Here is a 27,675-nt window from a genome sequence, read left to right as displayed (position 1 = left end):
AAAAAATGTTATTTTAATCAGTTTAAATTTAAATTTTATCAATAAAACATAGATCTCTATAACTTCACGTGTAGTTATTTCTTTGTCACTCTTTAATCCACTGCAGTTAGAAATTTGCTTTAAAAAATTTTTGGATAAATTTGCAAAAATCCAATACAAGTTAAGAAGGGGGTCTACCGAAAACCAGAAAACATGGCAGGGGGTCTACCAGACAAAAAAGTTTGGGAACCACTGGTCTATAGGTCAACAATAATAACATGATGAATGATCTGATGGCAGTGATGGTGCATGCACTTCCATGAACTTACAAGAGCCGGAAATTTAAAATATAAATTCTAGATTAGAAATAGAGTATAGTTATAGATATCTATCTATATCTAGGACTTGAGAATAATCTAGACTCATTCTTACTATTTCAAAAATTTGCATTTAGGATGGTCTAGATATAGACATAGAATCTAGATAAAATCCTATTATTTGTTTTAATCTATAATATAGATGAATTTTAAAGGAGCTTAGGCTTAGATCTATCGTCGTATCGAGCAGATTTAAATAACCGAACGAAAGCAGTTCACTAGCTTAAAAAACATGTTGATTTATTATTTATGGTAGTCTATTATTATCTTATCTAATGAAATTTGAGACTAGAAATACTACATTTCTATACTTTACAAACTTAGTAACTAGAGTTTAGATCTAGAATTCTAGTCATATAGCCTAGTTTCCCGTCTTGTTGGTTCATTACATTGAACCTCTCTAAATTATAGATCTAGACTCTAGACTAGTATGTTCTAAAATAGAAGACTAGATTAGTAGATACGAATACTAGATCTAGATCTATAATTTCTTTGTGCTGAGTTTAGATGTAGGTTTATATCTAGATCTAATAGACACATTTATAAATCTAGACTGCCAAATTCTAATATATCTTGACCTTGAAATTGAGCCATTCTTCTTTTTAAAAATAAAAGAACCTATTATACATAGATCTAGTCTAGAGCCTAGTATAGTTCCAATGTCTAGAAATAACTATTCTAATATTCTATTCTAAGTTAGTAGACTATATAGATCTATAGTCCATAGTCTACAGATCTAGAGTCTACACATCTAGATCTAGTCAGACTGACTCAGAGTAGTCTTAGACTAAAAGTGATAAAGTTTTATTAATTAATTAAAATAATGCTAAATTGAGTTATATCTATAATTTAAAGCTTTTAATTACTTAAGGAAAAACATAAAATGTAGTTTTTGGGATTATAGGTGACTTCAACCTTAAGGATATTAATGAACTATTCATAGAAACATTACACATTTTAAATTCAGATCAAATTATTAAAAACCAACTAGACTAAACAACATATTAGATCTATTTCTAACTAACAGACTTGGATTAGTGGTAATTTTAAATTATGAAATAATCCCCGGACTATCTGACCATTATACACAGTCAAATAAAAGCAGTAACAAATATAAAACCTAAAAGAAAATTCTTACTCTGGATCAAATGTAACCTAACACAGCTACACTAAGCTGAATTAAAGTTTCAACATTCTTATCAGAAAAAAAGACATTAACCAACCAGTTGATGACCTCTGGAATTTCATTAAAAGCCATCTTAAAAACATTCTAGAAAATCAAATACCAACTTAATACTCATCAAACAAAAGAGATAAATGCTGGATTAATAATAAGTTATATATATATATATATATATATAGCCTATATATATATATACATTTGTTCCATCTAGTTTTTAGATTGCAGAGAGTGTAGTGATACAATACTTCTATAATGACAGCAAGGTAAAAGCATTATTGTCTGAAATTTATTATTAACTAATTGATAGTTTGTTTGTTTTTATTTAGTTGGCACACCATTTGTATTCTCTCATCAAAATACCCAAACCTTCCAGTGCCCTCCTTCCCCCCACCCACCCTCCTCCCTTTTTCCCAATCCCAGTAAAAAATAATGGTAATATTTATTTTTTTTAAGTGCTATTTATGTATATATCAAACTGATTGATCCAAATGGTTTCATAGGCCCTTTTATGTTTGTTACAATTAAACTTCATTGCACTTGTCAAATGATTGCATTACAATGTTTGATTTGTCTTTTCTCTTGGTTTATTTCAGGTCAAGAACCTTTGCAACATGTCTACAGACATAAAATGAAAGATGATAAAGAAAGTACCTCAACATATTAGTTTCACATATTTTTTTGTGATTTAAAAAAAAAAAAAACTTTAACAAGGATTCCATAGAATGGATCATGGAGAAATCTTTGAGGTATTTGAGTGCTTTACTTCCAAACCAATAAACATCATAAGGATTAGTCTGCTTGTAGCTTAGTTTTCTCTTAGTGAACTGTAGAGAGATGAGCTAAATGTACTGAGCTCATGCTACAATCATTTCATTAATAAGTAGCTCAAGAAGTGGAAGAAAAAGTGTTCCAAAAACAATGACCCCTCTCTTTGGCATGTCTCCATCTATCCTTTACAATTTTATGTTACCTAAAAAAAAATAAGAGTATAACATCATGGTGTGCAGGGCCGGTCTTAGGCCACTGCAACCTATGCAGTCGCAGTGGGCCCCGCGCTTTCACAGGCCCCGCACTAATTCTAGGTGTAATTATTAAATTGCCAAATATAATGGAAAATTCCTGGAAATCTCCTGAATTTATTAAAATCTTCTGAAAAATATACTAAATTGTCATTTGTGGGTGTCATTCATTGCATAAAAAGCCTATCCTACGCGCGCTAAAAGAAAAAAGGCATTGTCAGCTTTCATGTAATATAATGTAATAATCTGGCAAATTTTCACCTTAATTGGAAGTTCCAATACTTTATTTACTTTTATAGTCACTGGCATATAAATATGCCATAGGTTGCAAGGTTCGTAAAGTAAAGTTAATTTGATTGCAATTTTATACTTAGCAAAGAATGAATTAAATTTAAAGTCAATTTGTTTTCTAATACAAAATCTTAATTTTCACTTATTATCCTTATTCCAACCCAGACTATAGGCCCCGCGCAATCAGTTTCGCATAGGGCCCTGCAATTGTTAGGACCGGCCCTGAAGGTGTGAATGTGTCAAACTTATTTGTTAGTCTTCCTGGTTTATCCCAGCATCCCATTCCATGTTCTCATGGCACTTAGAAAGTTGGAATAAGAAATGTGCCTTTATCTTTTATGTATTGCTGAGTAATTCATGAGGTTTTGTTTTTGCCTTTGCCAATTATGGTTTAGTGTTTTATGTATTACTGCTACTTTAATTTTAGTCTTCTGTCCTGGAGTGTCTCTAATTTACATTGTTTTTCCCCATTGGTGTTAAATGTAAGCATTCATTTATGATTGTACATGTGTTATTATTTGTGTGTGTCTAATTGCTTCTGAATTGGGAAATCTTAATACTTTGAAGTATTAGTTCTATTTTATATAGGACTATATGTGCTTAAGTTAATGGTGTTGCCCAGTCTTATGTTTTCTCTTTGAATTTACTCTTACCATCACATTTTCAGTGGGCTGCTGATGGGATGACTGAAAATCTGAAATCCCTATTTGAGGAAAATCCTAATTTTATTACTCTGACTGGAAGAAATGGTAGTCATCTCATTCATGTGGCTGTTCAAAATAATCAGGAAGATGTCATTAAATTGATTGTCAAATCTTTGTATGGTAATTATTTTTTGTTTATAACTTGGTCTTTTGGTTCTATTTCAAACATAGGATGGGCTCAATTTGATTTACACATTCATTTAAAAATGTTGAATACAAACTGCTGCCTGACAATGTGGTACGGTTTTTGGACTATTGTTTCCTCCATGGTCCTGTGTTCCAACCCGTTGCTGTCATGCATTATTGTTCTGGACTGGGAATTAAAAATTATCCTTCTTGAAGGAATATCTGAAACTTGCAAGACATATGATTCTCAAACTATTTAGACTTTGACCAAATTAATGTTTTGTTTAAAAAAAAATGTAGGTTACTGTTGTATTCATTAACATAAGCACAAAGAAACAAAGACATTAATAAAAACACAAAAACATTTCTTACTCATCAACAGTTAGACATAGCTGCTATGTTAGAATCATGTTAACAATAGAGTTCAACAGCAGTTAAGAGCTATTCTTTTCTTCTTGTCTTGAGAGGAATAATTATTTTTTAGTTGCATTGTACAATACTTCAAAGTGACAACTTTCTTGTACCTTCTCATGCATACACTCTATAATGCACATCCATAATTCAATATTTGAATGCAAAATTTTATTTAATGCATATTGCAGGTGTTAACATTTGTAAAAATGCTCCATTTATTTATTGTAGAAAGGCATGCTTTAGCATTTTAGGGAACAATGTTGAACAAATAAATGTACTTTTTAATTCTAGGCCTACCTCTTTTTCGAATAGTCATCTTTGTTCTATTCATTCATTTTATTGTCATCTTGAAAAACCACAGGAGCAAGAGAAATTGATGCACTTGATATAAATGGAAACACACCACTCCATGTAGCTGTGACTGCAGGAGATGCTAGATTAACAAAGCTGCTTATAGATCTAAATGCTGCCACTGATATCAAGAATGGTTCTGGTCTGATGGCAATTCATCTTGCAGCAGAACTGAAAGATGTCACAGTTCTTAAGGTTTGTTTAATTAATCTAGGTTTGAACAAAATAATATGATAAGTTCTATTGTGGGCAAAGTACTGTAAACATATATTGGTATTTTGTATAAATTAGCATAATATACAAAGGTTCAGACACTAAAAATAGTTTCACTTGTCAATTCTGTAAATAACATCTTGGGGGTGACCTGACAAAAAAGCGCAGACAAATTAGCACCTACAAAATAGCGTGAAATTTCCAGGCAAAAAAAGGCAAGACAGAATAGCTCAGATTTTAGTAAGTGAAGGTCCTTGTCAGCATTTTTTGTTGAGGTCTCTAATCTCTTCACTATTAATACATCTAAAAGTATGCCATATTTGCAGAGAAAGAGTGTACTTTAAAATTATCTCAGTCTCCTTTTTCGCCAATGTTTAAAATGCATAGCTTGCTAAAATAAGATTTTGAAATGTGGTGACCCTGTTAAAGGTTAGGTGTATGATCATGTATTTGTCACACATGTGTTACACATGTGTTATAGTATAATCAGAAATCTTGATTATCTGCAGCATCTCTCTTTAATCAAACCAGGGCATCTTTTGCCGCAGCATTGGCAAACTTTGGTGTATCAGGAATTAGTTATGTTGGCAATCACTTTTCTTGCCAAATGTTTGTTTAATCTCATTTGTTCCACATGCTGATGTAAATACTGCCTTCAAAGAAATAAATGATGCTTGGCCAGATGTAGGGAATTTGTATGACTATATGGAAGAACACTATATTGGCCGCCAGACACGAAACCACAGAGTGAATCTGATTTCCGATAGCATTATGGAATGTTAGAGATCGAGTACAGGACAATGTACTATGAAAAAACTATTCAGTGGAGAGATGGCACCATGACTCACTTCCTCTGAGAACAGAACACTGAGAACAAGATTCTGAGGTACAATGCTGGAGAAAGAAGTTAAGCTGCAAGCAAGACAAAGTATCTCCAACTTAACAGACATTTTGCAGCTATATTGCCAGTGTACAGTATCTTACCGTGTTTTTGAAGTACACTTTTAGAATGTAATAAATGCTATATTTTGAAATTATTCATTTTTGCCTATTATAATTCTTGCATAATGTTTGCATATTTATATTTTAAGATATCTTAAGTGTTTCCTGCAAAATAATGAAAAATAACAATAACATTAAATAAAAAAAAAAAAAGCTCTATTCATATCTTACGATATCTTAAGTATTTCTTGCAAAATGACTGAAAATATATTTTGTCTGTACTATTTCGTTTGCGCTATTTTGTCGGGAAACCCATCTTGGGTCTTAGTAGCTATGTAAAATACTGGAATCTTACTTAATTTTCAGACTTGTAGAGAGTCTTATTGTTCATTTTTTGGATGTTATTTTCATTGCAGGTGTTACTGAGAACAGGAATTAATCCCAATATGCAGGGAGATACTGGATACACTCCACTTCATGTGGCTGCAGCTAAAAATAATTTCAAAGCCTTAGAGCTTTTGGTAATATTGCATAGCCAAAATAACATTTAACAAAATTTAACTTCTTGTTTCAATATTATTCTGATGTAATATCTCTATAGCCTTAAACTTTTTTTTTTAAATATACAAGCATGGATACTGAATTTAAGAATCCAGAGTTTTCAACTTATTAATATTCTAGACAAAATCATGTTGTTATGTCCTTTGTTTATGCATTTAATTAGATGCTCCTTTAAACCTGAAGCAGACCATTGTCAGAACTTAACCCATTAATGAATCTCTGCACTAGTCATTAGTGGTTTCTAGTTTTTAGAATTTCAGTTCCTGTATAAGACAATATACTTTCAAATGGGTACATGATTGATCTTTGCCACCATGTTAGAAAATCTGATCTTTCTTATGGGGGAAGATTAAAAGTTTTAATAGACTTTGATTAGCAACATACTTTTAATTATTTTCTGAACATTGACTATGTGTTTCAAGACTAAATACTCTTTGATAAAAATGTATCCATCTCCAGATAAAACATGGTGGAAACTTGACTATAAGAGCGCTTTCTGGATTTTCACCAGTCCATACTGCAGCCATCAATGGAGCCACTGAAGCTATACAGATATTTGTTGAAGAAGGTTAGCTTTAAGCAAGGACACATAAATTCATTTCTCTAATACATTACATTGTAGAATCTACCAATGGAAGTAAAACAACTATTTGTATCATTTCCAACTGATTTGAAGGTAAATTAGTGGGATATTCTAAAGAACAAATCATGAATTTAATGGACTCAGAGAAACAGTTACCCATACATGCTGCAGTGACCAGTGGCAATGCCAGGGTAAGTATATTTGGTTGTCCTTGTGTAGGCAAAGAAGAGTAGAGTTTACTTGTTTAAATGACTGTTTAGACAACAGTATCATGTAGATTTATATTGGAAATCTTCATATATGGCATAGTATATAAATTTCCTTCTTTGTGTGTGGCATGCATAATGTGGACCATTTAGTAGCAGGTGCAATTGTATTGATAAGATAAGTGAAAATTCCCTCATACTACATCCAGAAAAATGTTAAAACTTGAACCATAAAGGCTATAAGTTCCTTATTCTTTTGCATGACCACTTTTGCTTAAGATCAAGGCCAATGGTTTCATTGTCATTTGCCATCATAAGATCCATGAGTACAAGAACTGTTTCTTCCTTAATACAGAAATATAAAGGTTCACTCAAGGGTTCCATTTAACACATGCAGCTGGGAAAATGGAGCTATAAGTGTTTGAGTCTCCAATTATGAATTAAGAGAATAGCTCTTAGAAAGGAAATAGGCTAACACCCCCCTCCCTCTCTTCACATCTGAAAAATCAGGTCCAAAACCCAAAAGTGATCATCTTAGCTTTGCTTTCAAAGATTTATTTATGTTCATAAAAAAATCAGATGGTGCTCCTCTTTGATGACATGACCTTTACAAATAATGACTGCTTTGAGTGAAAAAAAAGTTTCTTTTCAGAAGGCAATTAAAAACAGAATGCTAGTTGAAATAATTGTTTCTTTTAGAATGGATTATTCATAAACAAATGTGTCCCCCTAGTTGAATATTTTCTATCCAGACTGTTGAAATGTGCTTGAAATATGGAGCAATCTGTACAAGCCAAAAGGTAATTTGTGTGGGCTTTATTTTGTTTTGTTTTTTTGTTTGATTGTTTTTAAATAAATTGTTTCTTGATGGCTCTTCCCTTCCTGTATTTCAATAAAAATTGTATCACTTGTTCAAAATGTCAAGATATTGCCAGTGCAGGTGAAATAGATAGTCTCAACTAGACCACTTATTATTCTGTTAATGATCTCAAAATGTGCTTAGTGAAGAATGACAGTCATTGTGCCAAAGCAAAAGAAGCAAATCACTTAAAAATTTAGATTAGAATGTAGTAGTGGGATGCATACAGATGGCCAACCCATGTCCTCAGCTGTGTATCAAGGATTGACCTCTTTAGTCAGAAGTTGCAAAGGGAAAAGATTATCTCTTGAGATCTCACAGAGGAGATGTCAGTTACATAATATGATAACTATAAATATATTTAATGTATTCCATTTCTCACTCACTATGTGAAGCAGCAATGAATAACTCACTGAGCCCCTAAAAAAAGCTAAAATAACAGGCTTATATAAAACACTTTCATGATGTATTTTATTACATAGATGGAAATTTTCAAAAGGTTCTTACATCAAAGTTTTAAGTAAGTTATTACAAATATTATTGCTTGGTGCATAAAAACTATAACATAAAACTTTCATTAAACCTTTAGCTTAACAACTGTAAAGCAACTGCCTTAAACAAATCAGTTTAATAATGCTAATATGTCATTGTCTAGACCTAGTCAGGTGAATTTGTCCAAAAAAAGAGTTTTAATTACTTTTTGATCAATATACAATTTATATCCATAATATTTCTTTTGACTTGTTCTACTAAAATGTTTTTATTAATGTCAGAATGATGGTTCCACTCCTGTCCACTATGCTGCAGCTCAGGGCAATGTCAATGTGCTCCAGGCCATATTTGATCATGAAAAGAGGAGTATGTACTATGCTCAGACAGTGACAGACATTCAAGGCAGAACTCCCCTGCACTGGGCTGCTTTATTTAATCATGTGGAAGTGGTCAAATATCTTTTGAAGTTGGTAAGTGAGTCAGGTGGGAATGTACATTTTGTTTTTTTATAGTTACAATGTTTTGTTTGGTGTAATGCACAAATTGTAAAACAAATTTCCTTACGGACAATAAAGATTATTATTATTATTATTATTATTAAGATGATCAAAACCTTTACTTGATTAGTCCTTAAAAGACAAATTATAACAACTTAGTAATACAAGGTTTCTAAAATCATAGTGGAATCCACTTAATTCAAAGTGTTAGTGAACAAGGGATAATTTTTAACTAAAAGAGTTTGGATAACACTTCAACAGTGAAAATAACTCTTTTTGACTAAATTAGTCTTCTGTCAAATTTATTAAATGATTTTTTAGTTATTGTTTTCAAAAACAAAAAATACTTTCTATAAGTTAGTTTACAATGAATAAGTCAGTCAGTACTTTGCAATTGCTTTAGACAATGAGCATATTTCTTAACAAAAATGAAAAAAAAAGTTTTTTTGACCAAGTAAAAAGACAATACATACAACCACTGATGGGTTACATGTATTCTATTCATGATATATATTTTGTTTCTTTCCTTTCCTATTTCATTACTCTTCAAAAAAAATCATTCATTCGGCCAATTTTATTTGGACAGTTCATTCCATCATCATTTCTCCCTTGCTGCTCTGTTGTAGCATGCAGAAATAGATTGGTATGACAAAGCTGGAAACACACCTCTGTTAACTGCTGCATCCAGTGGTGCCTGGGGGGCTGTCAATGTGCTGCTTTCTTCTGGTGCAGATGTCATGGCAACGGATGGATCCAATAGAAATTTTCTACATATTGCCATCCGGAGTGAGTTAGACCTGAAAGGATTCTTTAAAAATCTTGAGGTATACAATTTCAATTGTGTCAGTATCTTCATACTTATTTTTTAGTATGTTTATTATGACTGTTGTGAATGATTCCTCAATGTTTTGATTTGTGAGAATGACCATTGTGTAATGTGCATATCGAAAGCAAGTAGCCCTGTAAGATGAAGCCATTTTATTGACCTAAGTTCTGTTTAGTATAATATCAGATATTGTTGCTGTTGAAAAAACTTTATCATGCATCCACTTTTAGTGGGTAAGTTAATTGTATTTTTTTCTCAAGATCTTGGATTGTTGCCATTGTAGAGGATATTGTTTAATTGTTAGAATTGGTATTCATCATGTAGTAATTCAATGCTCTTTTGGAAGTACATGTATCAACGCATCAAATGCTTCCAACGCTACAATCTCTAATTACTCTACAATCTCTAATTCCTTACGTCTTAAATTAATTATTTTAATGGTTAATTTTATTCCTTATTACTGGCAAGGCTAGCTTTGAGTTCTCATTCAGAGACAAAAGGGTTTTAATGATTATGTGAGATAAAAAAAACTATTCAACACATAAACCAAGTAAATTGTTTTTTTAAATCTAATAAAATACTCAGAAAGACACAAAGATAAAGGGACATTTCTTAATCTTACTTATTAAAGTATAAGTATTTTAATATGCATGACTGGATTGACACTTCTGTTAAGAAGGAATGTCTGTTATTTATAAGATAAGATTATACGTAAATAAAAGGTTTCATTATTTTATTCCATACTAAGATAACACTATTTTGCAAGCAAAAGTTTTCACCTTAAAAACTATGTATTAACCATCAGAGTCCTAAATGTCAACAATGTTTTAAATAAGAACTTTTCCCCTGTACATCTGTTATTAAAAGGTAACTTTACTTGTTTTCAGCAGTCCAAATCGAAAATTCTGTTAATAATTAATGAGCAAGATATTTATGGCAGTACATCACTCCACTATGCAGCTCAAGAAGGCTATGTCCAAGTTGTGGAGTCCTTGCTGGCACTCTCAGCTTCTCCCTTAATTAAAGATAAAAATCATCAGTCAGCGTTGCATGTTGCTGCCAGGTACATTCTTCTAAGTCCTTGATTTCATTTATTTGTGACATCTAAACATTTCTTTTATTTTTAGGGCTCAGTAATATTGGTAGTATAAGTATAAAACCTTTGGGTTATGACAGAAAAGATTTGAATTTTAATAGCAAGCAACACTAAATGCCAATCTCATAATGAAAATATGTTGTGTAAATTCTGCTAGACTATCTTATGCAATGTTAACAACTTGATTAATAGTCTTGGCTTGGATACCTTGTCAGAGCTGAGAATTTTCTATGAATTTTAGTTTGTAATGGGTACTTATCTTTTATTTTAGGAAAATAAAAGGTGGTTAGTTATTCATGGCAAAATTCACTATTAAAACCATACTTCTAGGCTTCAAAGGGGACTTAACTTACATTTGATCTCATGCTGAAGTTATAATTACACATATTCTAATTTTCATTTGAATTATCTTTCCCTCTCTAGCAATGGCAGATACAGTGTTTGTAAAATTTTGTTGAACAGTTCTGAAGGGGCTGTGATCAAAAATGAAACTGATGTCAATGGTATGTCAGCTTTACATTTGTCAGCTCAAAATGGATATTTTAAGATTCTCTCAATGTTTATTCAACATGGGACACTAGTCACAAGGTAAGCCTCCTCCTTATGTAGTTATAGCATCTATCAGATTAATTGCTTGTCATTACCTGGCTTATAGCCTTGTCACTAGTAAAACATCTATTACCTATTTATCTGTCATTGTCGGGCCTATTTGCATGAGTAGACAATAATTGTGTGGGCTGTCTCTCCACAGTTAGAAAGTATTTGTGTGGTCTTCATGCATATGTAAGCTATTATACTGGGTCCATATCTATATACTGGTATAGTTATTGTGTATTCACTGTCAATAGTTTGGCTTTTATTGTGTGTTTTCTGTTTGTCAAGCTTAGTTTCAACTTTTTCATTTCTGTTACTTTTCTTTAATTTTATCTCTCTATTTCTTTTGGGGATGTGTCATGAAAAGTTTTTGGATACAATAATTATAAAAGTTGGACAGAAAGAACAAAGAATAAGAACCTTTGAACCATGCTGGCAGTACTTTCCATAGCCCAATGGAACGTGATTATTTCATAAACCTGGTTAAAGCAATATTTTTGTTAGTAGCTAAGGAAGAATTAATGATACTTAAGGAAATCAGTCAATGAGTTTGGGTTTTATATACACAGATATATTATAGATTATTTATTTTTATTACTTACAGAAAATTGAGAGTTGGGATCTAATTTTCTATTAAATTTTTGTTGACAGAAACTTGAGAGAAAACACACCCTTACATCTAGCGGCAGAGAATGGACATGAGACTTGTGTCTACAACTTGATGACTGTACACAGCTACCTATTAGATGCTGTTAATATAGATGGGGTAAGTTTAGTGTTCATAAAGATGGGGAAATCATTTGGTCACTTCTCCAATTAGATGGGCAGATCATTTGTGTTTGTAGAGCTATTTATTCAAGATAGGTTAGATCCTTTTTAATTCAAAAGGAATTTGTTTACAATGGTTCTGATTAGGATAATCTGTTAAATTTTTTTATTTTTTTTTACAATAGCCCATTAAAAAAAAAGGGCTGATTATTAATTAATACGCTTTGTTTATATTAATAATTCTCAGCAAAGTCTACACTACTTCTACTTTTATTTGTCTGAATTCTGTTAGTTCTCTTACACACAGGACATAACATTCTGTTAGTTCTCTTACACCCAAGAAATAACATTCTGTTAATAATTCTCAGCAAAGTCTACACTACTTCTACTTTTATTTATCTGAATTCTGTTAGTTCTCTTACACACAGGACATAACATTCTGTTAGTTCTCTTACACCCAAGAAATAACATTCTGTTAGTTCTCTTACATCAAGGACATAACACTCTGTTAGTTTTCTTGCACCCAAGAAGTAACATTCTGTTATTTCTCTTACACCCAGGACATAACATTCTGTTAGTTCTCTTACATCCAGGGAATAACATTCTGTTAGTTCTCTTACACCCAGGACATAACACTCAGTACTCTCAAATGATGGCTTGCAATTTCAACTCATTTTCTGTTTGCCAGAATACAGCTCTTCATTTAGCAGCACTCAATGATCACCCAGATGTGGTCAAGATGTTACTATCTGCTGGTGCTGCCAATCTCTACAATGTTGATGAATATAGTTTCTTTGACTATGTTATTTCTAAAGGTCACCAGTCAGTAGCATATACAGTTATCAATCATGACCGGTATGACATACCTTTTGATATTTCGTTTAGTTTGTTTTTTTGTCATAGGTAACAGCATTGATTTAAAGAACTGTATTTATTATAGGATTTCTTTTTTTATGTATATATCAATTGTTGCATGGCTGTTGGTAAAATACTGATCTATGTATATCTACAAAAATTTTAACTTTTTCATCAACAGATGGGAAGAGTGTCTGGAATGTCATTCCAAGTTGTATGGTAAAGCTATGCTGGGCCTAATTCAACATCTTCCAAGTGTTTTTTTGGTAAAAACTAGTTGGATGAAGTAGTAAGGCTTGTAACTGGGAATTAAGTCCAATATATTGCCTCTAGTTTATTTACTGGGAATTGAGTTTATTAAGTCCAACATGCTGCCTCTAGTTTATTTACTGGGAATTGAGTGTGTTAAGTCCAACCTCCTGCCTCTAGTTTATTTACTGGGAATTGAGTCTATTAAGTCCAACATACTGCCTCTAGTTTATTTACTGGGAATTGATTCTGTTAAGTCCAACCTCCTGCCTCTAGTTTATTTACTGGGAATTGAGTCTATTAAGTCCAACATACTGCCTCTAGTTTATTTACTGGGAATTGAGTCTGTTAAGTCCAACCTCCTGCCTCTAGTTTATTTACTGGGAATAGAGTCTATTACGTCCAACATACTATTGTGTATTGACCACCTCTTCTGCTGCTCTCCCATCACAGCCCCATTGTGGAATAGTGTGGGGGACTTGGTGAACTGCATTGTCTGGTCTTATCTTGTCTTTATATAACAGTCGTTACTTCAAAAAAGGAGATAATTACATCTTATGCATTTCATGTGTCAATCTAGTCATGCATGTTAATCAATGACTTTAACTCTGCTTAGTCATTTTCCTGGCTGATTCAGACAACCCATAATGCTTTTACCTTGCTGTCGTTATAGTAGTATTGTATCACTACACTCTCTACAAGCTAAAAACTAGATATATATATATATAACAAATATATATATATATATATATGACAAGTAAAGAAGAATGAAATTCTAGTTATTTGTTTTAAAAAAATATATCTACATTGGATAAGCCCAAACTTAAAAACAACAAAACTGCACTGCCATCATTACAGCTCAAAAACAAAACTAAAACTAAATAATATTGAGAAATGTAAATCAAATTTAAAATTTTCCTTCAAAAAAAGAAAACTAGTACTGTGTGCTTATCTTTATATTACAAACATTACTTCAAAAAAGAAGATATTTACGTCCTACGCATTTCATATGTCAATCAAGTCATGCAAGTTAATCAATGACTTTAACTCTGTATGAAAATTGTATGAATTTGTTCTAGGATATGGAATAAGAAATGTGCCTCTATCTTTGTGTCCCCTTCTGATTATTTTATTAGGTTTTGTTTTCCTAATTGCAAATTATGACCTAGTGTTTTATGTATTTTAGCTACTTTACTTTTTATTTTTCTGTCCTGAGTGTCTCTAAGTTGAGTGATTTTACTAACGGGGTTACACTAATCAAATTGGAATATTCATTTCTTATAAATCTCACTGCTCTTTTTTGTATTTGTACCAGCATCTTTATGTTTTCTTGAGTTAAGGACTCCCAAACAGAGGATACATATTCTAATAACTAAAGCTAAATAACATTTTAGTTTTATGTTGTTGTTTGATTTGTAAAAAAATTCTTTCACTAAACCCTAATGTTTTGCTTGATTTTTAATAAATTCATCAAAATGGGATTCCATGATAACTTTTCATTTATTATTACACCTTGGCATGACATGGCCTAAATTGTGTCAATGTGCCAAAATAACAAATATTATTATAACTAGATATTTTGAGTTTTTAGTCTGTGTGACAGGTTTAATATCAATAAAGTGAGAAGTTTTTATTTGTTTGTTTTTTTTTTACTCTTAATAACTGGGTTTTTTGTTTTGATAGAAAGAAATACTCCAATTTGATTCCCATTTCTGTAATTCTTCTAATTCTTTTTGTAAAATTTCAATATCTTGTGTTTTTATTGTTCTATATATTATGCAATTGTCTGGAAATAATCTGATGTTTGCAATTTGGTAAATCATTTATGTAAATTAGAAATAGTAGTGGGCCTATGACTGTTCCTTGAGGTATACCTGAGTTTACTATTATCGGTGTTGATAAGGCACCATTAATTATTACAGTTTGTTCTCTTCCTATTAGAAAATCCTGAATCCATTGATGAAGTTTTTTAAAACAGGCTATGGTGGCGAACTTTGTCGAATGCCTTAGAAAAGTCTAATAAAATTGCATCTATTTGTTCACTATTATCTAATCCCTTTGAAAAATCATCAATTAATCCTGTTAGTTGAGTTTCCCATGACCTATATTTCCTAATACCATGTTGGTTTGGAGTGAGGACATTATGTTTATCTAAGTGATTTATGATGTTGCTACAAATTATGTGCTCTAGTATTTATCCCATCTGTTCCATCCTCACCCAGGCAGAGATTAAAAAAAGAATATTCTAGAAGATTCCATAAGTTTTGTTCCATATTTTCCTCCTATCTTTTCTCTTGTCTCTCCCCTTTTTTCATTGTTCCTGTCTCATGTAGGGAATGAAAAGCCTTTTTATAATCTCACAAAATAGCCTCAAATAAATTGTTTTGTGTTGGGGGGGGGGTAGCAAAGTAAATGTGTCTCATTAAGTTTATACCCTTCCCAAATACACCAATAATTTCTTTTTAATGTGTTAGTCTAAATATGAAGATATGATGTGCTGTTTGAACACCAAATGAAAATAAAAACTGATATCAAATTATCTTTCTCTTCACCAACTTACCTTACAACTTTGGATGTAATATTGTGAGTGTCCATCAAACAGTCAAGCTAGAAACCCTTGACAAAAGTGAAGAGATTGGCTCTTCAACCACTTCCTCTGTCTGAAGGTCCCCCCATTAACTAGATGATCATTTAATCACATTCACTATCAGCTTCTGTCTGCCTGGACAAGGCTAGCACTTCCTCATCATATGTAGAAGTAGACATCTATTGGAAGATATGGTCTTCTTGTTTATCTATTCATATCCTCTTATGATTGTTTCCATGGAGTACCATGATGAGGGCCAGGAAAAGAGTACCCTGACTTTATCAACACTTTCCTTTTCTTTACTTGCTGAGCATCTGAAATTGAATTTTTTTATTATTAGGATTGGGGGGGGGGGGGTAAATACAAATAGGACATAATTTGTCTTTGAAGATGTGCAATACAAATTATGTCAAAGCTTATTAATCATATAGAATTAATGACATTAATATGATCAATTTTAGTTTTTGAATTCCTAGCCTCCATACAAAATGACATTAATAAGAGTTAGTAGCACCTTGTACTTCATCCCAAACAGAATCACTGGCATATATGAGTGAAGGAAGTCCCATCTTGTAAACATGTTGAACACAAAACTAATCTTCCTCTGCTGTTTTCTTTTCTATTTTGACAGCATGTTCTTGACAGATGTATAAGTAGATCTAAGCTTGATCCTATGAATGAAAATTATAATGTAAGTAATGCAAAGACTAACAGGAAAACAAAAACCCGCCCTTCCTTTTTTCCTGACAAAACGCCATGATTACATTGGTGTAATAGGCCTAGAAATTTTATTTTTACAAAATAATTATATTTATACATATAAAAAAAAATAATGTTTGGATTTTGTTTTGTAAAACAATAGTTTGTCACAAAAAAGGTTCTTAAGTTTTTATTATTTAAAATTGAAATATCTTAACTTAGATCTAGTAAATTCCTTAATGAAATTGTTAACTAGAAGGTTGGATGTTTGATTGCAGATATTTAATTAGGAATCATAACTAAATATAAGTTCTCTCCCATTTGTCTCTGAAACAGTTTTTGCAACCTAAATAACAGTAAGTTAGCACAACTTTGAACCATCTTTATTTGTTTTTGTGAACACCACCAACTAGATAAACAAAACAAATGCTACAAGAAAAGATTTCCACTTTAGTATGTAATCCACAGGACTTAAAATTCAGTCTTGTGTAACATCTTGTCCAATGTCTTGTATGTACTCTGTTAGGTGACCTACAATTTCAGATATCTTTTTGTGGAGAAAGACGTAATGTCCTATGCCCAGGAAATGAAAATGAAATTTTCTCATTTGTTACCATTGAAGGTAAGTGTGTGTGATATTCTGAGTGCACTTGCTGAATACAATTGAAAGATTTCATGCTACTGGGATAAAAATATGTATAGAAAAATATGGAAATCCTACAGTGCCAAATTAAAAACAAACTATGCTTAGGTCACAATGACTTCATCAGCTAGAAACAAACCTAGAAGACAACACAAAACAGGCATATATTATAAAGCTTGTCTGTTTGATATTGCTGTTGTTTATTAATGTAGAAAAGAATAATTGGGGATTTGCTGGTGTAAAAGCACTGGGAAGAGGGGTCACACAAATATGAATGCATGTGACAGGAGAAAAAAAAGAGTGGCAGAATGTTGATTTTATAGATATATCATGGTTGCTCATCCCATGTAGGTGTATGCTGCCTGACATGAAACAAATCTGTTATATAAGTAGATAGTTGTTTTTGTCACTTCATTTTGTATAGTCTTGATACCGTTTGTTGTGGAGTATTAAAATAAGTAAACACAGGCTTATTTTAGGATGTCTCTTAAAGTGTTCTTGTAGTCATGTTTTTAACAACATATCTCTGTTTTCAATATAAATTTGACATTTTTGAGTATATTGTTGGTTTATCATTCACCTCCATTGGCCTTAAGGGTTATAGTAGGACAAGTAATGATGAGTGGCCAGGCATGTGTTTCAAGTCTTGACAATGTCACTGTGATCCAGCAGGGTTCCCTGAATGTATTTCTATTGTATAAAACTTGTTGATTTCATTGTTAGAAAACATTTGTATTAGACTTTGAAAAATATTGTATAATGTGTAAGTCTGGTCTGTGAAATGCTCACTCCTTTTTACAAAGCTTATATCAACTCACTCAGTCTGTCTATCTGTCTGTCTGGTCAAATGTTTGAAAACGTTATTTATACCACACTCATTCTCAGATCAAGTTGAAACTTTGCACAATTATTTCTGGTACCTGACAAAGCAAGAATCAATTTTGAAACATTAACGAGTTAGTTAATTAATTATTGGGGATTAATTATAATTATTAATCTGTATCAAACAAGGGAAAGAAATTTTACTTGACTGATGTGGTGGTATAAGTTGAATTAGTCTCCTTGATACTTTGTCGCTTAAAAGTTTGAAACCAACAATTGATAACTGATGCCTTCTAGTTTCATAAGCATTTTGCTGGCACAGTGGTTAGTGTATTAGCTTGAGGAATCTTGAGCCATCAGTTTTGAATTCAAGTAGTAGGCCTACAACTTTTCTGTGCATTTAAAAAGTAACCACAGTAATATTCACCAAAATACCAACCCCTAGGCAACTTGCAGCATAGCCTGTGACACTGCTGATTCTAAACTGTATGAGCACTTGCTGTTCCTTTGGACACATCAGCTTTGGGTGGGTGGGGGGTGCAACTTTGTTCCAACCATAGCTAAAGCCCAGGCATTCATCTCACTTCTATGAGATGATCCATATTCACTTTGTGACTGAAGGTGACCATAGATAACCTGATACCCAAGAAAGCTATCAGAATTCAGTAGCCACAAGGTTATGGGAAAGATATCTTTAAGTTGAAAGCTTAACTTGTATAACATGAGAGATCTTGGCTTAACAAAGATTTACAATAATAATATTACCATTAGTGTATATGTTCCAAATAGAGCAGTTAATTGACTAACAGCTTTTTTGTTGTTTTTTTTTAGCTAATGTTGAAGTTCAACAGAGTGAGCTGTTTGGCTCATCCATTGACCTTAATGTTTCTAGAGTTGAAATGGTTAGCATTTTACTTTTTTTCTTTGGTTTTTATTGTAAAGGATAGTCTCAGATTGTTGTGATTTAATTTTAGTCTCCAGTGTTGCATTCCTAGGTCTCTGGTAGATTTTATCATCCATGGGCTAAAGACTTTGGTTGGATTAATTAGCAATAGGGAGAGATTAGTAAATAAATGGGGAATATGGTATTGGACACAGTCCAAAGACATAAGAGCAAACATCTCTGGTTAATGACAGCTGTGAAATGACCACATATACAAATACATACATATAAAAGGCAAATGAAATTCCAAGTCAATGAAAGCAAAAGGGATGTTTCTCACTTAATTTCTGCAACAATACACACAAATATATGTATCTTTCAGATGCTTGAGACACACACCCAGACTATTAACTAATTTGCTTAACCAAAAAAAAAGTATTTACCTTCTTTTTTTGAGAACTAGAAATTATTGGGGTTAACCCTTTTATGAGGCTTTAGACAACTAAGATATCATGTTCCTACTACCTTTACTTTTCCCAAGCTACCACCATCTATCAAACTCAGACTATAACCCTCAGGTTCAATCTATAGACATACTGCACCCCCTATAATGCTTCATAGTTAAACAAAGATAACTAATTTGCATTCAAAGGAAACATTTCTTTTCAATAATGAAATTGTGAAATGGCATTAAAGTTAACCATTTTACTTTGCTTAAATAATGCCCTTTAATAGTAGGGTTGATTCAATTCTAATCACTTAGGGATCAGTAACTAAGTTCTTAACCGCAATGTCCTATACTTAATTGTGTCTATGTCACATGTTTTGCAGGAACAAGTATGGATGGTTTATAAGCCTTCTAGATTTAACTCTGTATGTATTGTACTTGGTGGCTCTGACATGGTTTGTTGTCACTCATCGTGCGTTAGACCATTACGACCCGGTTATATTGGGACCCAGACCCGCCTGGGACCTGAGTAACTTTGATGACTTTCTTTTGCCCTCTAACACAACGCCCAATCCAAACAAAAATTTGGTTGCCATTAAGTCATCCTGGAACTTTGGATCTTCATTGTTTCCTCCTGAATCTAAAACATTTCAGGTTAGACTATAGTATAGTTCCAGTGTGCTTTGATAATTGTAGTATTATAGTAAGCTTCACCTTTAGACTTGATTTCATCAATGAGTTAACTTAATTTGCATACAAATTTCCTACTTCATATACTTGTAGAGTTGTGTCTTGAATGTCTTGAATAGTTACACTGAGTAGTGAGAGCCTGAAGTTGGGAATACAATGATTTTGTCTTCTAAAAGAAGATTTTAATCTTTATTCAAATGTGTGCATCATGTGCTTACAAGGTGTGATTGGATTAGCTCCCTTGAGCAACATCTCAACATCATACCCATCAATAGTGCTAGAAACATTTCAGAAAGCTCTTTCAAATTGATTAGTGAGGGGAATCAAAACATATTATTAAGGCCCAATATATCAAAGTTCACCAGTGCACTAGAGATGCAGCCAGCATAATGATGAAACCCATTTTCCCACTGTAATTTATGAGAGTTAGACTATCATGTTAGCTCTTGTATTAGGTAGTGACAACAATGTCTGGTTCCATTTATAAATTAAAGATGTCAGTCTGAAAAAAAAAGACTTTTGCAGTGTCATATGCATCTCAGTTAACCTGAGATCAAAGAAATTCAGCTATGTCAAGAACTCTAAGCCTAAAGTACTGAGTGGTTTTTGATTTATTTAAAAAAAAAAAAAAAAAGCATCATACAATTTTCTAGGTATTCAGATATTTATTGTTCACTTTTATTATAGTTCAAAACAATCAAGAATTATGATTTGCCACTATATTTTGCTTAAACATAATAGATTTCCAGACCATTGGATGGTCCACTTTGTAAACGAATGTCATCTATATAATTTTGTTGATTAATGTACCATCAAGCTTCAATAGTAGCTGGATGGTCACTTGGTATGGGCTTTTGACTGTGATATTGATCAAACCCTGCCCGCCACTATATCTGTCCTATTAAAGGTTTGGGATATGAAGTAATAATCTTCAATTCTGAAAGAACATCTGAAACATGTTAACAAACAAACAAAGCTTGTAATCCCAGTATACTGTACCAATAGTGTTGATTTGAAAAAACAACAACACAAAAGTAAAAAAAAAAATTGTTTTTATGTTTCATATAATTTTTTTTGTCTTTTCCTTAGTGTGGCATTCTTGGCAAAATAGAACTCTGGACTGTGGTTGTTTATTGTTCAATGATTGCAGTTAAAGAACTTATCAGATTTATCAAATCTATTGTAAGTAAAATATGTTTCTTTAGTTAATTTCTAATGGCCCAGTAATTATTTTATCCCAAACCATTCAGTGAGTTGTAATTCCTATAGTAGGCCTAAAGTATTTAAAAACAATATGATTTGTAATCAATATTTTTTGAGTGATACTTACACAATTTTTTTTTAAATCTCTTTGTTAGGTTTTTGTTATAAAATTTGTATCAACTCACTGTTTGTCTAGTAAAAAGTTTGTACATGTTATTTTTACCCACACCCATTCTGGGATTTGTACTGTTATTCATTGGCATAGACAATACAAGCTTTGGTTTTTAAAAAAGGATTTTTTTTAATTTTGATTGTTTATTTGTATACTTAACTTGTCATTGACATATTTGTTATGCTTTCTTCTCTACTTTAACTTGCATAGTTTATTCACTTTTATTGCCTTATAATATTTTATTTTATTAATCTTAATGTTGATTCTTTACAATCTTTGTGTCTTTCAGAAATCTCAGTATTTTCTAGACTTCCAAAATTATCTAAACTGGTCAACATATTGGTCTTCACTGTTTTTTTGCTTTCCATTTTTATTGGGCTACTCTACACATATACAATGGGACTTTGGTGCTGTATCTATTTTATTGGCATGGTTTAATTGTATGGTTAATCTTCAAAGGTAAACACAGAGAAACTTTTCTATCAACACTTGTTAAATATAGCATTTCTCTTAAATTGATTTGGAATTTACATTTATTTTTAATTTTTGAAATAGAAATGAATTCAAATGACTAAAATGTATGTAAGCAAAAAGTGAAAGAAGAACATACCAAACCATCCTTACTCCATACCAACATCGCTTTAGGAAATTTAGATGATGTGAAACACAACTAATAGGACTAATTGATGGTTTTTCAAAAGGCTTAGATTATAATGAGCAAATATTAGATTTTTCTAAAGTTCACTACAATAGCTTGCTTACAGAATTAAAATATTTTGGCAAAGATTGTTCATTACATCAATGGATTTTTAATTTTCTGATAGGGAGAGAACAAACTGTAATAATAAATGTAAATATACATAAAACATTAAACCATAATCTTCAAATACAAAAACAAAACCTAATAAAATACTCAGAATGACACTAATATAAAGGTACATTCCTTGTTCCATATGCTAGGACAAATAAGTACAAATGTTGCTTCTTCCATAGTGCTATTAAAGCATGGAATGGGTTACCTGAGTCAGCCAGGAAAACCTAGGACTTGTCAGAATTTAAGTCATTGATTAATATGCATGACTAGATTGACCTAGGAACACGTAATCATCTTCTTTTTTGAAGTAACGTCTTTATTTCATAAAGATAAGAAGCACCTTTAAAGCATAAGCAGATTCAACCGACCCAAAAGCATATTTTTATGACAAATATTTATAAATAATTGGCACTCAAAAATTAACAAAAAAAAAAGGTTCAGAAAGAAAGCAATATGCTCTAAAGTTTATGATATTGATTTCACATATTTATTCACATATTTTTTTCCCCCAGATTTAATCTTGTTGGAATTTATATTGTAATGTTTCTAGCCATTATGAAGACTTTGCTTCAAGTTATTCTGATATTTTTCATGATTGTCACTGCTTTTGGTCTTGCCTTTTATGTCTTGATGTCTGAAGAGGTAGGGGAAAACAATGTGACCACATGCATATACAACTAATCATATAATGGTGTCTTATCTAAGATTAAATATATGTACAATTTTGTAATGTAATAGTAAGAAAATGCTTGAATAATTAAATTTGATTTTTTGAATAATTTCAAAGGAAATATTACTTAACTCTTTCTCTCTGTAATTATTTTCCACGTTTCGACAGAATTTTTTTTGCTCACTCCCATGTTATGATTAAGCTTCAATAATTTTTTCGTTTGCTATCAGAACATGTTTTATTTGGTAAAGAACTAAAGGGGGATGCAGGCTCTTTTTCTAGAACACAAAGCAAAGTTTATCAAATAAAACATCAATTTAATTTAATGAGGTCAAATCAGCGGTGGTTACGTCAATTAGGGGAGAAAAAGTTAATGCAATGTTCTTAGAATTTGAGTTTGTTTTTTTTTTTTCATATTCTCTTGGAAATTACATTTTCCTATTTATATAACACAAAATCTATTTTCTTTTTTTTTTTTATATAGCCCTCTCAGCGTCACAAAACTCCATTGCTTTCCATCTATAGCACATTTATACTGATATTTGAGATTGAATACTTATTGACCTTCAACACTGTATATCTGGATAACGACCCATCAACACTTCATTTCAGTACCCTCAGTTTTTTACTGCTGGCAATATTTCTGTTCTGTATGCCTTTATTGTTAGTGAATTTATTGGTGAGTCCTTGTTCATGTTTGAAGTCTTGATTGTCAAGTAATTACAATATGCTGGACAATTTAATATAGTTGTCATGATTTTCTTGGTTTGTATTAGTAATTAAATGTTGTCTCTCAAAGTAACAAAGCATTTGTAGGTGTGAAGGTTTCAATATATTGAAGAAAGGCAGTGTTGAAATGGATAGGATTAGAGTTAAATATCCTCAAATTCAATTAAATAAAACAAATAATCCAATAATGAACAAAAATTGACATCAAACATTAATTGCTTGAGGGCGTGGTGACTGAGTGATAAAGTGCTTGGCTTCTGAAACAAAGGATCTTGGGTTCAAATCCTGGTGAAGACTGGTATTTTGAATTTCTAGATTCCTGAGTCCATCTAACTTTAATGGGTACCTGACATTAGTTGGTGGTTGTGCAGAGTGCAAGACACCTTCTTTAACTGTGGGTCACAGTAACATATGACCTTTACATCATCTGCCCCATAGATTGCAAGGTCTGAAAGGGGTACTTTTTAGAAACCACTTTTTAAAATCATATTAAGTACTTAAGTAGTTTGACTGACAAAAAAGCTTTTAACATGTGAAAAATCAATAATAATAGCTAATGATGAATGGCATCATTGATTAACATGCATGACTAGATTGAATTAGGAACATGCAAAGGACGTAATCATTTTCTTTTTGAAGTAACGTCTGGCTAGGGGAAGAAGTGGGCTGACTAGTATTACTTCAACAGTCAGTATTATTCCAGTCACATTGTGTGTATTGAAAAATAAGACCCTTCCAGATAGCCTTAATTTGCATAAACATCATGCAGGATCAAGGTAGAAGCTGGTAGAAACTATAAAGGATCTAGAAAAATCTTGGTACTGTAAGTTTTTAGGAAGAAAAGAGCTTCTTACTACTGGCGTTGGTCGCTAGTTGTTGTTCATGGTCTGTGATTATTAATCATTGTTTCAAGTATGATTTATTCCTGGATTACTATTTGTTTACTTGTATTTTACTTTGTTTTTTTTTAATCTTAATATTTTATTCCAATTGTAATTGTACATGTATTTCTTATTTTAAATTACAAATTTTATGGAATTGAGTTTAAAAGTATTAAACTCAAGAAAAATATTTAGCCCTGGGTTGTTTTATTATGCCCTAGTAGTGTGTTTGATAGAGTTGTTGTGAAATATTACTTTTGTTATCCTTTCTTTAGAGGTATTAAGTATATATGCCTTTCATCCTTTTGTTTTAGTTATTAATTCTAATGGCGCAGTTATCTTCACACTTGACGAAATTGCATTTCTGTTAATCTTTTAGTTTTTTTGTAGAACTCTGTTATAACCTATTTTCAAGAAAATTGTGTTTTAACAGATTGGATTAGCTGTGGGTGATATAGCTTCAGTCCAGAGAGATGCAAAACAAAAAAAGTTGGCTACTCAAGTAAGAACAATGATCTAGGGAAAAAATATCTTCTTGACTATAAATATATTGAGCATTTTTTATTTGAAATTAAAATAGTATATAATTATTACTATTGAGTGTTGTTGGTTTATATATATGTATATAAATAAACAAATCATTATACAGGATATAGTTGACAAGATATGACAAATTAGTAAACGGACTATAGCTTTAGATAAAGTTTCAAAACATTTTACTTGGGTTATAAATGGAAAACTATAAATGCAGACAATGATGATTGTACTACACATTTGACATGCTCATCAAAGTTTTTTAAACCACATTCTAGTTATGGATGAGAATGTTAAAGGCAAACACTGCAGGGGATGCTTGAGTTATTCTGTTTTCCCTTAAAATTGTATATGTGCCCAAAACAATCAGTAGTCTTACATTTGAAAAAGAAATATTTCCCTTTCAAGTCATTGACATTTCTAATTTCTGTGTTTGTTTGATATGCAGGTTATGTTTCATGATAGTGTTGAGGAAGCACTACCATTCTTGAGCAAAGTTCCAAACATGTATACCATTTACCCAAATCTAGCAGGATTTTCTTGCACTGAGGTATAAACAATTTTCTTATAATTAACATGTTTTTAAATGTTCATCAACTATGTTTGTTTTTTTTTTTATTCAAGCTAATTCCAATTACAAGAAAAACATATCTGTAGTCAAATAGAAATAATGAATCATCTTGAAGAGAAAAAAAAGGAAAGTCTAAAATAGAAGCTTTATTTTGTTCTGAAACTTTATTGGCTTAGTTTTAAATAAATAGGCCTACTAGTACCCACTTGTGTGTTACACTAATGCTTTTTCTAAAAATATTTCTTTTTCATTGAATTTCCCAGTTCATTATAATTCAATTATTGATGTATTGAATATGGACTTCTACAGAGTCTCTGCTTGTGAAATAGTCCAGTTTTTTTTTTTTTAATAATTGTCTCAGTTTCATCTACTGCTAATTCAAATATTACTAAAAACCTAACAATAAAGCTTTTTTTTTTTCTTTTAACCTGGAGACATTCAATAACAACCTTAACAAATCAATGACCAATACTGACCCTCAGCAGAATTGAATCATTTTATGGAAATAAACATACAGTTGATCAAACCTTATCAATTATTTATAGCATTTACCACTTGCATTTACATGGATTATCTATCCATTTTTTGTCTAGAGAGTGGTTTGTTGTAATATTTGTATAAGCTTTCTTAATTATCTCCCAAATTTGCTGCACTAAACTTGTGAGTCATTTAATTTTTATCAAACACTCTTATAAAATCTTAATAACAAGTCACATTGTGGTAGCTAATACATGTTGAACAAGTTTCAACTTGGAATTGAGATTAGCCTTGGATTTCCATTCTGTTCACAAAGTAATGTCATGTTTTAGGAAGAGTTTGAGATCTAGTTTCAGTTTTTAGTGCAAACTTATGTTTTCATTCCTTGTGTCCTAGTCTATGCACTTTAAGCAAGCCAAATTTTCAGACAGCCAAACTGAAGTGGAAGAAACATTTATAGGAAAAGAAATAAGCAAAGTTCAAACGAGGTAAATAAATTTATAATTAGCTTCAGATGGCTTTCCTAACTAGATAAACTTAAAAAAAAAAAAAAAGTAAAGCTACACCTTTCAAACCTTGTTTTCTATGGATGAAGATAAGTTTATTTCTAGGACTGACAGTTAATGAGGGTGTCATGTGACCAGCAGAACTACCAACTATCCTACTTTCCCAAGTTATTTCAGGTACACATTAGAATTGGGTAGACTTATGGGTTTCCTAAAAATCCTAAGTCTTCAGCAGGATTAGAGATCAGAAGCCACCACACCCCCTGGTACTAGAAATAGAAATGTTGAATATTTGAAACTCAAGTCTTTCAAACTACATGCAACATATAAAAGCTATTATGTTTTGAGTAGTAGTCTGCAATGTAACTCTTACCTGGACATCATTTATTTCAAACATTTAATCAATCACATCAATTGCTCACTGATATGAATTGTAATAACTAATGCAAATAGACTTTAACAATGTTATTATTTTCGAAGGAAAACTAAGAAGGCATTGCCACCTTTTTATGGGCACTGCTTTTGAACTATTGCTAAGGAGTTTACAAAACTTTTATTCGACTTGTGTAGTTAAATTTGTGTAGTTTTATTTGACTTGTGTACCTTCCCTATCAGGCTGGACGAGCTCTTTGATGTGTGTGAAAAAAATAAAGGGATGATGCAAGAAATAATGAAACAGATGGGTATTACTCCTGAAGATGATCTCAGAGATGAAAAAGAAGCTCTTATTTTTGGCTGAACTTTTGTCAACGTCCACTAAAACTGACTTGATTCAATTGACAAGATGGCAGCTTCAAGATTTGTTCCTCCTTATTGCATATGTTAACACTGTTTCATTTCATTATATTAAATGTCTACATGTAGACTTGCCTCTACCTCTTCAACATTGTTTCAATTGTATTATTTACTTTATAACAAAATATAGGTCATTACTAACACAATGTTTATTCTTTCCCCAAAGGGCAGGGGTGATACATTAAAATAAATTTTAAGGTATAGTCACACTAAGTAATTACAAAAAATGTTTAACTTTTCTTTCCCCAAAGACATGGGTGATGCATTAGAATATAGAGAGTTTAAGGTACAGACACTATTAATTTTTCCCCAAAGACATGGGTGATGGATTAGAATATATAGATAAGGTATAGACACACTAGCAAT

At 31.7% G+C, this 27,675-nt stretch overlaps 1 protein-coding gene across 7 annotated transcripts; it reads left to right on the top strand.

Annotated features, from left to right (window-relative positions):
• The first annotated feature begins 263 nt into the window (after positions 1 to 263).
• LOC106064358 (transient receptor potential cation channel subfamily A member 1-like) lies at positions 264 to 27,398 on the top strand. Of its 7 annotated transcripts, none has more exons than XM_013222892.2 (28): positions 264 to 351; positions 1,751 to 1,802; positions 2,133 to 2,285; positions 3,517 to 3,673; positions 4,455 to 4,639; positions 6,016 to 6,120; positions 6,620 to 6,728; positions 6,837 to 6,934; positions 7,702 to 7,749; positions 8,582 to 8,770; positions 9,424 to 9,621; positions 10,511 to 10,686; positions 11,143 to 11,307; positions 11,965 to 12,079; positions 12,770 to 12,936; positions 13,118 to 13,202; positions 16,404 to 16,463; positions 16,998 to 17,093; positions 18,768 to 18,838; positions 19,651 to 19,921; positions 21,047 to 21,139; positions 21,622 to 21,791; positions 22,659 to 22,788; positions 23,301 to 23,495; positions 24,860 to 24,928; positions 25,409 to 25,510; positions 26,405 to 26,496; positions 27,130 to 27,398. In XM_013222892.2, exons 3-28 carry the CDS (start codon positions 2,262 to 2,264, stop codon positions 27,251 to 27,253), a joined length of 3,294 nt encoding a protein of 1,097 aa, XP_013078346.2. In that variant the 5' UTR covers positions 264 to 351; positions 1,751 to 1,802; positions 2,133 to 2,261; the 3' UTR covers positions 27,254 to 27,398. The 7 variants fall into 7 exon arrangements, with proteins under 7 accessions (XP_013078346.2, XP_013078355.1, XP_013078350.2 ...); XM_013222891.2 differs by having other exon boundaries at positions 274 to 608; XM_013222896.2 differs by lacking the exon at positions 19,651 to 19,921 and having other exon boundaries at positions 273 to 608; positions 17,015 to 17,093.
• Positions 27,399 to 27,675: the final 277 nt, after the last annotated feature.

This window comes from Biomphalaria glabrata, chromosome 5, assembly GCF_947242115.1.
Source record: "Biomphalaria glabrata chromosome 5, xgBioGlab47.1, whole genome shotgun sequence".
Lineage (NCBI taxonomy): Eukaryota > Metazoa > Mollusca > Gastropoda > Planorbidae > Biomphalaria > Biomphalaria glabrata.
Note: the sequence above shows the minus strand (reverse complement) of the source record. Positions and strands in the feature narration are given on the sequence as shown.